Here is a 16,126-nt window from a genome sequence, read left to right as displayed (position 1 = left end):
GTGAGCTGTGGTGTAGGTTGCAGATGTGGATTGGATCCACATCTGGTGTGGCTGTGGTGTAGGCTGGCAGCTGTAGTTCTGATTAGACCCCTAGCCTGGGAACTGCCATATTCCACGGGTGCGGCCCTAAAAACAAACCAGAAAATCCCCCAGAAACCTGGGGCGTCTTGAACTCATGCTAAGAAATAGATATTTTTGCTCTTTTGTGACTTGCATTAAACCTTTCTCCACCAGATCCTGTCTTTCGTTCTCCTTTGCTTTTCCAAAGGAGGTAAACTTTTAGTATCCTGATGGCTTGTCTCTTGGTCTTCTAACTGAACATTGTCACTCTGTCTCATTCCCATGGCAGGCAGCCTCACCTCGCTGAGACCAAAGACAAGGTCTTTTGGGGAAGACATTTGGTACCTCTGCATCAAGCCATGGGAATAGAATAGAAGGCAAGATCCCACAAAATACGTAGATAGTGGTTGACATGTGATAGAAATTTGCGTAGAAATGATTGCTTTGAACCCACTTGTAGCACAAAGTGTGTCTGTAGGGAAGCATCTATAGATGCTTTAGGAAAAAACAAGAGCAGACTTGTGAGAAACCTGGTTTTGCTTCTGGCACTTGTGCTTTTAGCAGTGTAGCATCAAACAAGGTGCTTAGCTTTTCCGGGGTCTCAAGATTCTTAGTCTGATAAAATGATTGACAGTGTTTTGTGAACTGCAGAAAGAAAGCAGTTGTCACCTTGCACCAGCAGAAGCCTGCATACTTAAACCAAAAGGCAAATTGTAAGGCAGTTCATGCCCCCTCCTCACCCAGGGTTCCCAGAAAGAAATTGGAATGTGATCTTACTATAGCCAGTCTCTTCTTCCCATAGGATAACTGCTGTGATTAGAAGATGGGTTTCTAATCAAGATAGATCATAGAAGACCAACAGGTTACCATAGAGGCAAAAACAAAGATGGAACTATAATTCTAACATCTTGAGATACATTTGGGTCCAAGTAGCCCTGAGAGTCTAGTGGTCACATAATGCCCAAGAGGAGCACAGGGCTGCCAATTCTTAGTTTGACTGAACTGTGCAAAAGTTAAATGATTTGTTAATCTTGCCCAGCCCTTCAGCCTACTTAGGACTTAAAAGGGTTAAGAATATAGGACTTGAATTTTTTATAAAGCTATTCAGAGATCCATAGACTCATTAAATGGCCCTGTGTCGAGTACATACTCAAAATTGCATTGTCTTTGAGACTCTTAAGACTTTCTGAGGGTACATAGCAAAGAAAAGTACTCTCGGTTCCACTCCTGGCCAGCAGGTGGTGAGTTTTGGATTCAGATCCTGTAGACAGGTTTGAGCTAAATAAAACTTTGGAACAGGAGAGTGACTTCAGTGAGATGAGACAGAGGGACAGCATGTACCTTCTGACCTGATGTTTTTCTCAACCGAGTATACAGAGTAGAGTGAATGTTTTAGAATGGAAGGAGCACTGTTTTGGGAGGATGGACTTGACCTCATAGAACCTTATTGTCTTTAAAGGGCTCAATAGCCATAATATCAGGAAACCAGTGGTATAAATAGGCACAGATTGTTATGGGGCTGCAAGGAAGGGGAAACCATACAAAGATAGAAGAAACAGCCCTGGAGGTGGTCTGAGTTGGGCCATTAAAGGAAGGTGGGAGGCTTGACATAGAGAAGTGCAAGAGAGCGGAAATACAGGCCAGAAAATACTCAGAGCATGCTTAAGAAGCATCAGGTTGACTGGCAAGGAGTGAATTCCGAGAGGCCAGACCATGTTTGAAAAACCTCAAATGCTCGTTGTGAATTTTATTCTAAAGGTGTTGGGGGTTTAGGTAGTAGAGTAACAGATTTCAGTGCTAGACAGTTTATTTTTTTTGTGTGTGATCAAATAACATAAAATTAACCCAGCAAATTCCAAGTGTACAGTACAGTATTACCAGCCACATTTGCATTGTTGTGTATAGACAATATAGACAATTAAGTCTTTTTTTTTTTTGCTTTTTGGGGCCGCTCCCATGGCGTATGGAGATTCCCGGGCTAGGGGTTGAATCGGTGCTACAGCTGCCCACCTACACCACAGCCACAACAACACGAGGTCCAAGCCGCATCTGCAACCTACACCACAGCTCATGGCGACACCGGATTCTTAACCGACTGAGTGAGGCCAGGGATCGAACCTGCAACCTCATGGTTACTAGTCAGATTGGTAACAACGGGAACTCTTGACAATTCACTCTTTCATTAGCCATTCACTAAAACTTTATTTTTAGAGAAACAGTAGTGTGCATTATAGAAATTTAGGAAAGTATTAAGCAAATTAAGAAAAGTAATATTTCTAGGAATTCCCTGGTGGCTTAGTGGGTTAAGGATCCAGCATTGTCACTGCTCTGGCTCAGGTCACTACTGTGGGCTGTGGTTGATCCCTGGCTCAGGAACTTTCACATGCTATGGGCACAGACAAAAAAAAAAAAAAAAAATTCAAATGTATATTTATATATATGGTATTTATAAATCAAAATAGGATCATACTGCTTTCTAACTTTTTAAAGTCATCTCCACCTTTCTCTTTCAGTAAATTTTTATTTAATGAAATACTTAGTACATTTTTAAATTTCCCAAGTGGCCCAAAAATGCCATTCACAACTATTTTGACCAAATCAATATATATCCAGTCTAGGACCACAGGTTGTACCTGTTTTGTTCCTTTACTTAAAGAGATTGGTTCAGTTTACCTCCAGAGAATTGTAACCATATGGAGGATGAATTAGAAGGAATAGGACAACCAACTTGGTGAGAAATGATAATTAAGACGGTGATGATGGAGATGAAGAGGTGAAGATGGGCTTGAAATACATTTTCTAGGTATAATTGACATGGTTATGATTGATAATGGATTCGATTGGGGTGTGAGGGGAAAGGAGTTGGTTGGCAGGTTTCTGGCTTCAGTGTTGGGGTGGATGTGGTACCCTTTGAGTAGGAATTGGCACATTAGAGGAAATGCTTAAAGGGAAAATGACAAGTTTTGTGCAAGTTGAATATGAGACAGTGCTAGTAGGTAGTATGGCTTTAAAATGATTCATGTTTTGAAATAATGACACTTGATGAAATGAGTCCAACTTTTTTTTTTAATGGTATTGGTAAAATTGGACATTAGGTTCTAATAGGAGAGTCTATACTCAGAAAATTAGAGTAACAGTCTAAACATAAATCTGTGAAAGTTCTAGAAGGAAGTGTTTTAGAAACCATAAAGGAAAATGTTGGTAGATTTAAACTTTGGCACAGTAAAAATCATCTTAACATTGGAAAATAAGGTACGGATTGGGAGAAAATATTTGCAGTATGTGTAACAGGCTGAGTTAATATCTGTGATAGGCAGGATAATGCCTCCCCACCAGCCCAAATGTCTACCTCCTAATTCCTGGCACCTTATTTTACATGACAAACAGGAATTAAAGTTGCAGATGGAATTAAGGTTGGTAGCCAATTAACTGTAAGATAGGAAGAGTATCTTGGATTACCCAGGTGTGGCCAATGAACTAAGTGTCCTTAAAAGTGGGAGAGGGAGGCAAAAGAATGACATGATGTGCAAAGAACTTTGACTTGCCTTTGCCAGCTTTGAAGATGGAGGAAGAGGAGCAATAACCAAGGAATGCGGGCAGCCTCTAAAAGCTGATGAATCCTACTCAGTGCCCACGGAAAGGAATGCAGCTCTGTCAACCTCTTGGTTTTAGCCAAGACATATATCAGACTTCATAAAACTAATAATGTTTTGTGGTAATTGGTTAATGGCACCAGTAATAAAGTAATATACCCAACAAACAGTGCAGTATAAAAAATGGGTATACAATATGAACAGGAAATTATAGAAGAAATCAGGGATGAACCCTTAACTAAACATGGAAAGGGACTTGTTTTTGTGGCTTTGGGGATGCATGAACTATAAACTAGAGCAGAGGACTGACCAGAATTGGCCAGAGGAGTTACCGTTGTGGCTCAGCCATTTAAGAGTCTGACTAGTATCTTTGATGTGGTTTGATCCCTGGCCTCTTCACTGAGTTAAGGTTCCAATGTTGCCACAAGTTGTGGCAAAGGTCACAGATGTGACTTGCACCCAGCGATGCTATGGCTGTGGTGTAGGCTGGCAGCTGCAGCTCTGATTCAACCCCTAGCCTGGGAACTTCCACACGCTGCAGATGCAGCCCTAAAAAGAAAAGTTTAACGAATTGGCCGGGAAGATTCGGAAACTTGACTAACAGGACTGAGAACAGCTGCCTAGACCAGACCAGTTGTGCTCATGTGAACAAATATATTTTTATTCTGTTAACTTAGAGTGAAATATTTTTCAGGAGCAGCATTGGGCTGTGCTCTTTTGGGCTTAACACCTTTACCCTAGAGAGTTAGGGATGTGTGGACTCCGGGTTGATCATCTGTGAAGGGCTTGAAAGTTAAGCTTATAGAATCCTGAGCTCTTTACTTTCTGGGACCTGATTTTGAGGGGATGTTGGCTGCAGCAGAAGTCAGGAGGGAACTGACATTCCTAGTACCCCAGACTCCAAAAAAGACATGAGTCATATTTGTCTAGTTCAACTAGTTTATTAGGATTTCCTTTGCTTGTCTCTCCATCTCTCAAGTGGTTTGGCTTCAGGTCTTGGGGTATTAATGTTGGGTGGTAATACTACCAGCCTTTCTGCTGATGATTTGGTGGGCCTAGGCCCATGGGTGCCTAGAATCTTGGCTAATAACTTTTGGAGACCCCTGGTAAGGGGAGCCGGAGGTGTGGGGGAGGAAAGATGCTTCTGGGCCCAAGGACAGTGCTTACAGTGCTGAGGGCCCAGGCTGTCACCAGCTTCCAGCCTTGCCCCTTGCTTATCTTGGGAACCCACAGCCTTGGAGTTAAGCTGTGGGGAGAGAGCACTGTGTTGAGAGCTCTGGTCCCTATGCTGAGTTCTTTGGGAAAGCCTGCTTACAGGGACCACTGCTAGTCTTCTGGCCTGGACTGGCTGGCTTTTCCCTGTAACTGTGGATGACCCCAATCTTGCATCCCCTCCACCGTGGTCTCCTTTGGGTTTCCTGGGGCAGTCTCTCTTTTTGGCTGAAGCATTGTCTTGTCTCTTGCCTGAGGCAAGAACCTTAGGATTTGAGGGCCCTTCCAGGCCTTGGCATTTCCTACCAGCCTTTTTGTGACTACATGACCCCTGGAATGACGTCTGGGATACCATCTTCGCTTTCATTCTTTGCTCTTTCTGAGACCCTTGTTCTGCCCTGTCAGACTTTTGTTGCTGAGAATGGGAAGAGGAATTGGAGTGATAACAGTGGGAGATCTGGACAGGCTGAGTTACTGTGCTCTGAATTTTGGGGGAATGACAGCTTGAAGAGTGGAGGCACAGATTGGGTGGATGAGTCTGCCGTGGGGGGCAGGAAGAGAGGCTCTGGGTGGCTTGAGTTGTGGGGCTTAGACCAGAGGAGCTGCCAAATGATTTATTTGGGCCAAGAGATCTGGAAGCAGGGCTCTGCTGTAGTGTCCTCAGCCTGAGTTCTAACTCTCTACTCCAGTGCCAGGCCTGAATCCCAGAGTTCGTGGGCACCTTTGCGACATCCTCTTCCTGGGAGGATAGAGTCTCTGCCTTAACTCCTAGAAACAGCTCTCCCTTGGGCAGGCCAGGCTGGTTAGGCTCAATCTTCAGTGCTTCATCTAGGGTGGGAAGCCAGGGTATTGGCTGTAGGGGATCCACTGCTGGAGGGTGGGGGTCCTGAGGGAACCCTCCTTGCTGCACATTCCCCCGCACAAACTCAGGGTTGATGTGTGGATTTGGTAGAGGAGCAGATAGTGACCTGGGGGCTGGGGCTGGGAAATCAATGGTCCAGCAGTTCTTTTTCTGCTCCAGTGTTGCTCCATCAGTTTTACAGTTGCGTTGGTCTTCAGTAGGCTCACTTGTGTGAGACTTTGACATAGAGTTTGAGGGTGGATTGGGGCAGATTTCTTTGTGCCCCATGTCCCCTCCAATAGACTCAGAGTCAGACTGGACTTCCAAGGCATTGGGTCCATATGGGTCTTGGGGTAAGCTGCAAGCCTGGAGTTCTGAGGCCCAGGAGTTCTTTCTCATTTGTATGTCCCCACATCTAGCTTCAGAATCAAACAGGACCCCCGCAGGGCTAGCTCTGAGGGAATCCAGTTCAAGAGCATGGGGTGGGCTGAAGGCTGAAGATGGGGATTCAGAAGCCCAGGAATTCCTGAAATGATCAGTGTCCTTCCATGCAGCTTCTGACCTATTGAGGCCTCCCACAGGATTGATTCTGCAGGATTCTGGAACAGGCACTAGAGATGGGCTGTGGGCATGGGCTGGGGACTCTGGGGTCCAGAGGTTCTCTCTCTGCCTCATGGCCTCCCACAAAGCTTTGGACTCAGACAGGACAGCCTGGGCACCTGTTCCTAGGGACTCCAGCAGAGATGGTGAGGGAAGGGTGGAAGATGAAACTGGGTCTGCAGAGACCTGACAATTTTCTCTACCCTGCATGCCTTTGCATGGAGTCTGTGATCCTGATGGGACACATAGAGGCCTGGTTCCATAGCATCCTGGGTCGAGGTCCAAGGCAGGAGGTTCAAAAGCCCAAGGGTTTGATGAATTTTCTCTGCATCCCCACTGGGACTCATAATCAGTTGGCTCTCCAAGGGAACTGCCTCCTTGGAGTTCTGGTAGGGGATGTGGAGGAGGGTAAGGGGCTGGTATTGGAGGCCCAGAGGCCCTAGGATTCTCTTTGTGCCCAAAGGTTTCCCAGAAGTCCTTGGTCACAGAAGGTCCACCTTCAGGGCTTACTTTCTGGGGTTCTGACAGAGAATCTGGGGGCTGACAGAGGACTGGCATCAGGGGCTGTAAGACTTGAATACTCTCATTATGTCCCATGGTTCCCCGCTGAGTCTCAGGTACAGGTGGAACTTCCAGGGTGCTAGTTGCTTGAGCCTCTCTCATGGCATCTACAGGTTGGAAAGGGACTAGGATTGGAAACTCAGAGATCTCTCTTTGCCTTGTGGGTTCCCAGAAAGCCTTAGATCCAGACAAGCTTCCTATAGAGCTGACTCCCTGATATTCTGGTAGAGAAGTTGGGGTTAGGCTGGGAGCTGGCATTGCTGGCTCAGAGTCTTTGAGGTCCTCATTTTGCCCTATGGTCTTACATGGGACCTCATACTTAGTTAGGGCTCCCAGGAGGCTAGAGGGATATTCTGCCAAAAAGGCAGAGAGTGAATCTGGAATGTGTTGTTGGAAGCCAGGATCCCATGGCACCTTGCACCAGACCTCAGATGAATGGAAGAGCTTGGTGGGTCTGGTTCTTTGGAGTTTAGGCTCTGAGTGCAAGGCTTGATCCTCAGAGACCCAAGGGACCTCTTCCTGCTGTGTAAGCCACTGTGTATTCACTTCAGTGCCAGATGGGACTCTCTCATGGTCCATGGGAAAGGATTTAAGATGGAGGGGTAGTGATGGGACAGGAGGAGAAGATGGACAGGGAAGTTGCCGAGGTTCAGAAGCCATCCCTTCCAGATCTTTTGTAGCATGGACTTCATGGGTAGGAAGCTGGGTTGGGGAGCAGTACTGGGGAAGCAGCAATTCTGGGGATCTAGGCAGGAAGGAAAGCTTGTTAAAGAAGACAGAAGGGCTAACAGACAACTTCAGGGAAGAGGGACCACCTGAGCTCAGGAGGATGGCCTCCAAGGACTCACTGTGCCGAGAGGGGAGACCCCAGAAGAGCTGGCTTTTTCTTTGCTGTAAGCGGCTCCCTGATGCTGTCTTGTACTTCACATGCAGGTTGGTCAGGATCTGAAAGGTGGGGTAAGATCTGGAAAGGGTTGGGGTCTGTGTATGTACTTGTTCTAGTGTCCCTATGGCCTTGTGGAGGCCCTCAGAACCACAGGATGGCTGGGATGGGGCTGTGGTGGCCTGCTCTTCAATAGGAGTTTCTTTGGGAAGGGAACATGGCTTCAGTGGATCCAAAGATGCTTCCTCTTCTTCCTCCTCTTCATCCTCCTCTGCCTCCTGCTTCCACATGTGGTCAAGGAAAGCCACATGGTACAGAAGTGGTGGGCCCTGGGGAGTGGAGAAAGATGGAATCAGGCTTGAAGCCTTTTCAGAGACACAGGTCAGAGACACAGGTATGTCATATAGCCTGTAGTCTCTGTTCTACACCCAAGTGAACAGTCACTGGAGCCCACATCTGTGGTCGATAGTCACCCATCTGGTGTTAATGGCCACTACCCAGCCACATTTGGAGATCAGCATCCCTTACATAACCCTACATCTAGGATCAGTTATCATTCACCTTGCTTCAAATCTAGTGTCAGTGGTCACTCACCTGGCCTCACATTTAAGGATTATAGTCACTCTTTTGGACCCATAGCAATGGTTCCTCACCTGAACTCACATGTGGTGAATCATTTACCCAGCTGCACATCTGTGTCACCCACCTTGCCTTGGATCCTGTCCCCAGAATACCAGGGCTGAAGCTGTTGCCATCTCCCAAGCTGCCACCACTTCCGGATCTGCCAAACCACGAATAAGAAGAGTGTAACCAGATTCCCTGGACTCTGGAGGCAGCTGCTGCCACAGTGTCTGCAGGCCAGGGCGTGGGTCAGGTGGCCCCAAAGAAGCCCCAGGTCCCACTCAGCCCCAGGCAGGTCCTCTAGCAGCCACTCCATTTTCTTCAGCCTAGTGGCAGTTTACCCTGAGGTCATCATTGCATCACAGAACAAAGAATTCCCATCCCCCACATACCTAACAGCTGTCTCCCTGAATTTGAGGACAAAAATCGCCCTCACCAGACAATTCATACTTTATACAATGAAACTTGAGTGATCCCCTTTTTATTGCCAAGGTCAGAATTATCTTCAGGCATTGTGGTTGAGTTCCAGCATCGAACTGCCTTATTCACATCCTAGTTCTGCCACTTCCTACCTGTGTAATCTCAAACGATTTCATCTTTCAGTGCTTCAGTTTTCCCATCTGTAAAATGGGGATAATATTACTTACCACATGGGTTGTTTTGAGAATTAAATGAAAATATTTATATGCCTAGAGCAGTACATAGTACATGCTGTATCAAATTTTTATTTCTTTTGTTGCCACAAATAATCAATAACCAATCTATAATAAGAATAGAAGAGGAGTTCCTGTTGTGCCTCAGCGGTTTAAGGACCTGACATTATCTCTGTGAGGATGCAGGTTGAATCCCTGGCCTCCCTCAGTGGGTAAAGGATCTGGCGATGCCACAAGCTGCAGCATAGGTTGCAGATGCAGCTCGGATGCAGTGTTGCTGTGATTGAACCAGAGCTCAGCTGCAGCTCTGGTTCAACCTCTAGCCTGGGAACTTTCATATGCCACAGGTGTGGCCATCAAAAAACAAAACAAAACAAAACAGAGGAGAGTTTTGGAGCTCCTGCCGTGCCACAGCAGGCTAAGGATCTGACATTGTCTCTGTGGGGGCGCAGTTTCAATCCCTGGCCCAATGCAGTGGGTTAAAGATCCAGCATTATTGCAGCTGTGGTGTAAGTCATAGCTATGGCTCGGATTCAGTCCCTGACCTGGGAACTTCCATATGCCATGGGTGTAGCCAAAAAAAAATTTTTGTTATTTGAGCCTAGCTGAAGACTAGCCTTCCAGCTGAGGAAGACAGCCTCTTAGATAGCTCTGAGGAACTTCTCCTGAGAAGCCTGGTTTTCACATAGCTTTGTATCTTGTCAGAACAAAGAATATCAAACATGACTGGTGTACATTCCTTCAGCATTCCAAAAAAGATAAATTAGTTCGTACTCAGCAAGTCGGTATGGCCTTGGCACCGGGGAGGGGAGGCTTATCTTCAAAAGAGTACTGGCATTGGTGTCCCAGGAAGGGAGGCATTTATCTCTGTCTTCAAAATGGATGTTCTCCACTTCTGGACAATGCACCCTTTTCTTTAATGGTTGAAGCAGATGTACAATGTATGTTGGACAGAACACAAGACAGGCTGTTCTAGTTAGTATAAATTCCAAGCCAAATCATTTATAAGTGAGAGTGACCTCCCCATACCTCAATATGTGAAAATTTCTTCCATGACTTTTTTTTTTTGCTTTTTAGGGCCACACCTGTGGCAATGGAGGTTCTCAGGCTAGGTGTCGAATCTGAGCTGCAGCTGCCAGCGTACACCACAGCCACAGCAGTGCTGGATCCTTAACCCACTGAGCAAGTCCAGGGATGGAACCTGCATCCTCATTGATACTAGCTGGGTTTGTAACCCACTGAGCCACAGTGGGAACTGCTCTTCTATCACTTTCAAGGTTCCTGATTATAAACCTCATTCCATCTTTAATAGATGTAGTCTGTTTCCTCTCTTATATCTTGTGTCTTGAGGTTGCTGAGATCTTTTTTGCAAGCATTCATGTTAAGGATGACAATAAATGTACCTGATCTTTTTTTTTCCCATTTGTATCTCTTTCCCTTAAAACCACTACTCTGTTCCATGTCGGTTCCCTTTTTTTAGGGCCAAACTTCAATGTCTGCCTTTGCAGTACAATTCAGTTCCTTTCTTCACCCCATCCCCATCAACTTCCAACTTGGTCTAATAGAAAGGGTTGAGCCGAAGTTAAGGAGACTTGGGTTCTATAGCTCTGTCACTGGTGGGCCATGTGATCTTGGGAAAAAAAGTTATTTCCATTGGTACCATGACTTGGATTAAATTTATTCATTCACTCATTCAGCATATATTTATTAAGTGCTTACTATGGATCCGGTACTGTGCTCATTCTTGAGGAGGTAGTTGTAAAACAGGATCTCTGTACTAAAGTAGGTCCCATTTCAGGGACCATTTCAGTCAAATAATAGACAATTAAAATCAAGATGTTCAGGGAGTTCCTACTGTGATTCAGAAGGTTATGAACCCAACTAGTATCCATGAGGATGTGGGTTCAATCCCTGGCCTCACCCAGAGGGCTAAGGATCTTGCATTGTCATGAGCTGTGGGGTAGGTTGCAGACAGACACAGCTCAGATCCCAGGTTGCTGTGGCTGTGGAATAGTCCAGAAGCTGCAGATCTGAGTCAACCCCTAGCCTGGGAACCTCCATATGCTGCAGGTGTGGCCCTAAAAAGAAAAAAAAAAAAGTAAATAAGAGATGTGCACAAGGTACTAAGGGGGAAGGGGATTGCTTGTCATGGGTTGCTTTCCAGAAGAGACGATCAGTGCTTGGTTTGAGGAATCAAAAAATGAGAGTGTAGGGAGCAAGAGCACACTCCAAGCAGTAGAAATGGCCTGTGTAAAAATGGAAGGGCAGGAGTTCCCATCATGGTACAGTGGAAACGAATCCAACTAGGAACCATGAGGTTGCAGGTTCAATCCATAGCCTTGCTCAGTGGGTTACAGATCGGGCATTGCTGTGAGCTGTGGTGTAGGTTGCAGATGTGGCTTGGATCCTGCATTACTGTGGCTGTGGCGTAGGCCGGCAGCTGCAGCTCAGATTCGACCCCTAGCCTGGGAACCTCCATATGCCGCTGGTACAGCCCTAAAAAGACAAAAAAAGGGGGAAGAAAATGGAAGGGCAGAAAAAGCATGTCCCATTAGGGAAATCAAAGGTATTTCAGTGCAGCTGTGGTATTGGTTAGGGGTTGGGGAAGCAGTAGGGGAGACAATGTCACAGAGGGCCCTGAATACCAGACTAAGAAGTTGGAAATTTATCTTGAAAGTGATGGGAAATCATTGAAAAATTTTGAGCAGGGAAGAGACAAGATCAAGTTTGTGTCTTGGGAAGAACACTCTGGCTATAGCGACAGCAAAGAGATTGAAGCCAAGAGATTTGCTTTAGTTTAGGCAAAACAAAGATGATGCCTGAACCAAGTAGTGATGGTGGGAAAGGGGAATAACATGTTCAAGTAGCATTCCAATGTTATAATTGACTAGGCTTGGTTACCAGGGGAATAGGGTGAAGTAGATAGGGAGTTGAGAACAATTCCAGAGTTTTGACTTGGGAAACTGGGTGTGAATGTTTTGCCATTTTACTGAGATAAGTTACACAGACCTGCCAACCAGTTTAGGGTGAGGGGGCAATGCGTTCCATTTAGACATTTGAACTTGAGATTTTTTTTTTTTTTTTTTGTCTTTTTGCCTTTTCTAGGGCTGCTCCCGCAGCACATGGAGATTCCCAGGTTAAGGGTCGAATCGGAGCTGCAGCCACCGGCCTACCCCAGAGCCACAGCAATGCGGGATCTGAGCCGTGTCTGCAACCCACACCACAGCTCTCAGCAACACCAGATCCATAACCCACTGAACAAGGCCAGGGATCGAACCCACAACCCCATGGTTCCTAGTCAGATTCGTCAACCACTGTGCCATGATGGGAACTCCAAATTTGAGATTTCTATGGCAAGGAAATGTTAGACAGGAACCAGTTAGATACATGGATCTGAAGCTTGGGAAAGCAGTCTGTGGGGGAGATGTAAATTTGACAGCTAGCAGTATATATGTAGCAGCTGAAATGAGAAAAAAAGCTTAAAAATATATACTAATGTATAATGTTTGGCCCAGACAATATGGCCAGCAAAGTTTTTTGTTTTGTTTTGTTTTTAAAACCTTGAATGAGTAGCCCACATTGTAAAATTAGTGGATTGTACATAATAGTATTTTTGGCTTAAAATCTGGCAACACAGGGCTCTCATTCCCACAAAGTAAAGATCATTGGAATTAAGTAGCAGTTGCTCCCTTAGTGGCCGTGTGCTTTCCAGTCCACCGTGTTCTCTTTGTTAATGCCAAGACTAAGGGCTAGTTGCTGTTTATCACTGTGCCTATGATTTTGTCTTCCTATACTTCTCTATTTTTAGTCATTTGTATCATCTGCCTGGCATTTCAGCTTGCTACTCTAGATGAAGAAAGTTAGTTGAGTTCTTTTTTATTTTTAAATTAAAGTATAGTTGGGAGTTCCTGTTGTGGCACAGCAGAAACCAATTTGACTAGTATCCGTGAGGACGCGGGTTTGATCCTGACGTTGTTCAGTGGGTCTGCGATCTGGCATTGCCGTGAGCTGTAGTGTAGCTGCAGACACAGCTCGGATCCCCCATTGCTGTGGCTGTGGTGTGGGCTGGCAGCTGTAGCTCTGATTCTACCCCTGGCCTTGGAACTTCCACATGTCATGGGTGCGGCCCTAAAAAGAAAAAAAAAGTACAGTTGATTTACAATGTTGTGTCAAACTCTGCTATACAGCAAAGTGACTAAGTCATAAATATGTATACATTCTTTTTTAAAAAAAATATATTTTCCATGATGGGCTATTCCAGAAGATTGGTTAGAGTTCTCTGTGCTATACAGTAGAGTCTTGTTGTTTATCCATTCTAAATGTAATAGTTTTCATCTACTAGCCCCAAACTCCCTGTCCATCTCACTCCCTCCCCCTCCCCCTTGGCAACCACAAGTCTGTTTTCCATGTCTGTGAGGCTGTTTCTATTTAGTAGATAGGTTCATTTTTGCCATATTTTAGATTCCATATATAAGTGATATCATATGGTATTTGTCTTTCTCTGACTTGACTTAGTATTATAATCTCTAGTTGCATCCATGTTGCTGCGAGTAGCATTATTTCATCCTTTTTTATGACCGAGTAGTATTCCATTGTGTATATGTATCACATCTTCTTAATCCATTCATCTGTCAATGGGGATTTAGGTTGTTTCCATGTTTTGATTGTTATGAATAGTGCTGCTATGAGCATAGGGGTACATGCACTTTTTGAATTATAGTTTTGTCCTGATATATGCCCAGGAGTGGGATTGCTGGATCATATGGTAATTCTATTTTTAGTTTTCTGAGGAACCTCCATACTGTTTTCCATAGTGGTTGTACCAGTTTACATTCCCGCCAAAAGTGTAGGCAGATTCCCTTTTCTCCACACCCTCTTCAGCATTTGTTATTTGTAGACTTATTAATGATGGCCATTCTGACCAGGGTAAAGTCATACCTTATTGTGGTTTTGATTGGCATTTCTCTGATAATTAGCAATGTTGAGCATTTTTCCTGTGCCTACTGGCCATCGGTATGTCTTTGGAGTAATGTCTATTTAGGTCTTCTGCCCATATTACAATTAGGTTGTTTTGTTGTTGTTGAATTGTATGAGTTGTTTGTATATTTTGGAGATTAAGCCATTGTTGGTTATATCATTTGTGGTATTTTCTCCCATTCTGTATGTTATCTTTTATTTTGCTTATGGTTTCCTTTGCTGTGCAAAAGCTTGTAAGTTTGTTTGGGCCTTGTTTGTTTATTTTTGTTGTATTTCTATTGCCTTGGGAGACTGACCTAAGAAAACATTTGTAAGGTTTATGTCAGAGAATGTTTTGCCCATTCTCTCTTCTAGGAGTTTTATGGTGTCTTGTCTTATGTTTTGAGGTTTTTTTTGTTTGTTTGTTTTTTGTGGGTTTTTTTTCTTTTTTTTTTTTTTTGTGCATGGTATGAGGATGTGATCTAATTTCATTGATTTACATAAAACTGTCCAAAGATACCACCAAAAAGGGAAATTATAAGCCAATATCTTTGATGCATATACATGCAAAAGTTCCCAACAAAACTTTAGCAAACTGAATTAACACATAACAAATATCATACACCATGACCAAGAGAGATTCATCCCAAATTCACAAGGATGGTTCAACATATGCAAATCAATCATGTTAACAAAAAATTCACAAACCACATGATCATCTCAAAGATGCATAAAAAGCATTTGACAAAATTCAACATCCATTCATGATAAAACTCTTACCATAGTGGGTATAGAGGGACTATATCTGAACATAATAAAAGTCATTTATGACAGACTCACAGCCTATATAATACTCAATGGAGAAATGCTGAAAGCCTTCCTGCTGAAATCTGGAACAAGGATGCCCATTCTCATCATTTCTATTCAATGTATTGAATAGTTGTAGCTATAGCAATCAGGAAATAAAAGAAAAGGAAATAAAGAAAAGGAAATAAAAGGTATCCAAATTGGAAGGGAAGAAATAAAATTGTCACTATATGCAGATGACTTGATACTGTATATAGAAAACCCTAAGGACTCTGCTCAGAAACTACTCAATCTGATAAATGAATTTAGTAAAGTAGTAGGATATAAGATTAACATTCAGAAATCAGTTGCATTTTTCTATACTAACATTCAGAAAATGAATGTAAAAAAACAATACCTTTTAAAAATCATACCCCCCAAAAATTGCAGAGGAATAGACTTGACTAAGGAAGTGAAAGACTTAAACACTGAGAACTATAAAACATTAATAAAGAAAATTAAATAGGATTCAAAAAATGGAAATATATACCATGCACTTGGATTGGAAGAATTAATTTTGTTAAAATGGCCATACTACCCAAAGCAATCTATAGATTTAATGTGATCTCTATCAAATTACCCATGACATTTTTCACAGAACTAGAACAAATAATACAAAAATTTATGTGGAACCATAAAAGACCCAGAATTCCCAAAGCAATCCTGAGGAAAAAAAACAAGGCAGAAGGCATAACTCTCCCAGACTTCAGATGATACTACAAAGCTACAGAAATCAAAACAGTGTGGATTGGTTCAAAAACAGACATATGGATCAATGAAACAGAATAGAGAGCCTAGAAATAAACTCAGATACCTACAGTCAGTTAATGTTCAACAAAGGAGGCAAGAATATAAAATAGGAAAAAGACAGTTTCTTCAGCATGTGTTGCTGATAAGTTGAGCTTTAATAGGAAATTAAGAAGACAATACTGGGAGTTCCTGTCATGGTTCAGTGGTTAACAAATCCAACTAGGAACCATGAGGTTGCAGGTTGGATCCCTGGCCTTACTCTGTGGTTTAAGGATCCAGCGTTGCTGTGAGCTGTGGTGTAGGTTGCAGATGTGGCTCGGATCCTGCATTACTGTGGCTCTGGCAAAGGCCAGTGGCTACAGCTCTGATTAGACCTCTAGCCTGGGAAGCTCCATATGCCGTGGGTGTGGCCATAAAAAGACAAAAAAAAAAAAAAAAAAAAAAAAAGAAAAAGACAATACTGAATACTTATTCTGTGCTAGTTAATTTACATTAATGTCAGGATAATTTACCAAGCTATTAATTGCTGTCTCCTACTCGTTGCCATATC

The 16,126-nt window shown here is 43.7% G+C and overlaps 1 protein-coding gene across 1 annotated transcript; it reads right to left on the bottom strand.

Annotated features, from left to right (window-relative positions):
• Nucleotides 4,099-8,829, bottom strand: C1H9orf131 (chromosome 1 C9orf131 homolog). The gene is made up of 2 exons (XM_013986268.2): nucleotides 8,457-8,829; nucleotides 4,099-8,079 (listed from the first exon to the last, which is right to left on the bottom strand). Exons 1-2 carry the CDS (start codon nucleotides 8,685-8,687, stop codon nucleotides 4,597-4,599), a joined length of 3,714 nt encoding a protein of 1,237 aa, XP_013841722.2. The 5' UTR covers nucleotides 8,688-8,829; the 3' UTR covers nucleotides 4,099-4,596.

This window comes from Sus scrofa, chromosome 1 (genome assembly GCF_000003025.6).
Source record: "Sus scrofa isolate TJ Tabasco breed Duroc chromosome 1, Sscrofa11.1, whole genome shotgun sequence".
Taxonomy (NCBI): Eukaryota; Metazoa; Chordata; class Mammalia; order Artiodactyla; family Suidae; genus Sus; species Sus scrofa.
The sequence above is the reverse complement of the archived record's forward strand: the minus strand, read 5'-3'. Positions and strand labels throughout refer to the sequence as shown.

What these genes read in the sequence shown, in the direction of transcription:
- C1H9orf131 (XM_013986268.2), bottom strand. Translation starts at nt 8,687, where the DNA reads ATGGAGTGGCTGCTAGAGGACCTGCCTGGGGCTGAGTGGGACCTGGGG. An exon ending in GGGACAGGATCCAAGGCAAG is followed by an intron (nt 8,080 to 8,456) that starts GTGGGTGACACA and finishes TCCACTCCCCAG; the next exon opens with GGCCCACCACTTCTGTACCA.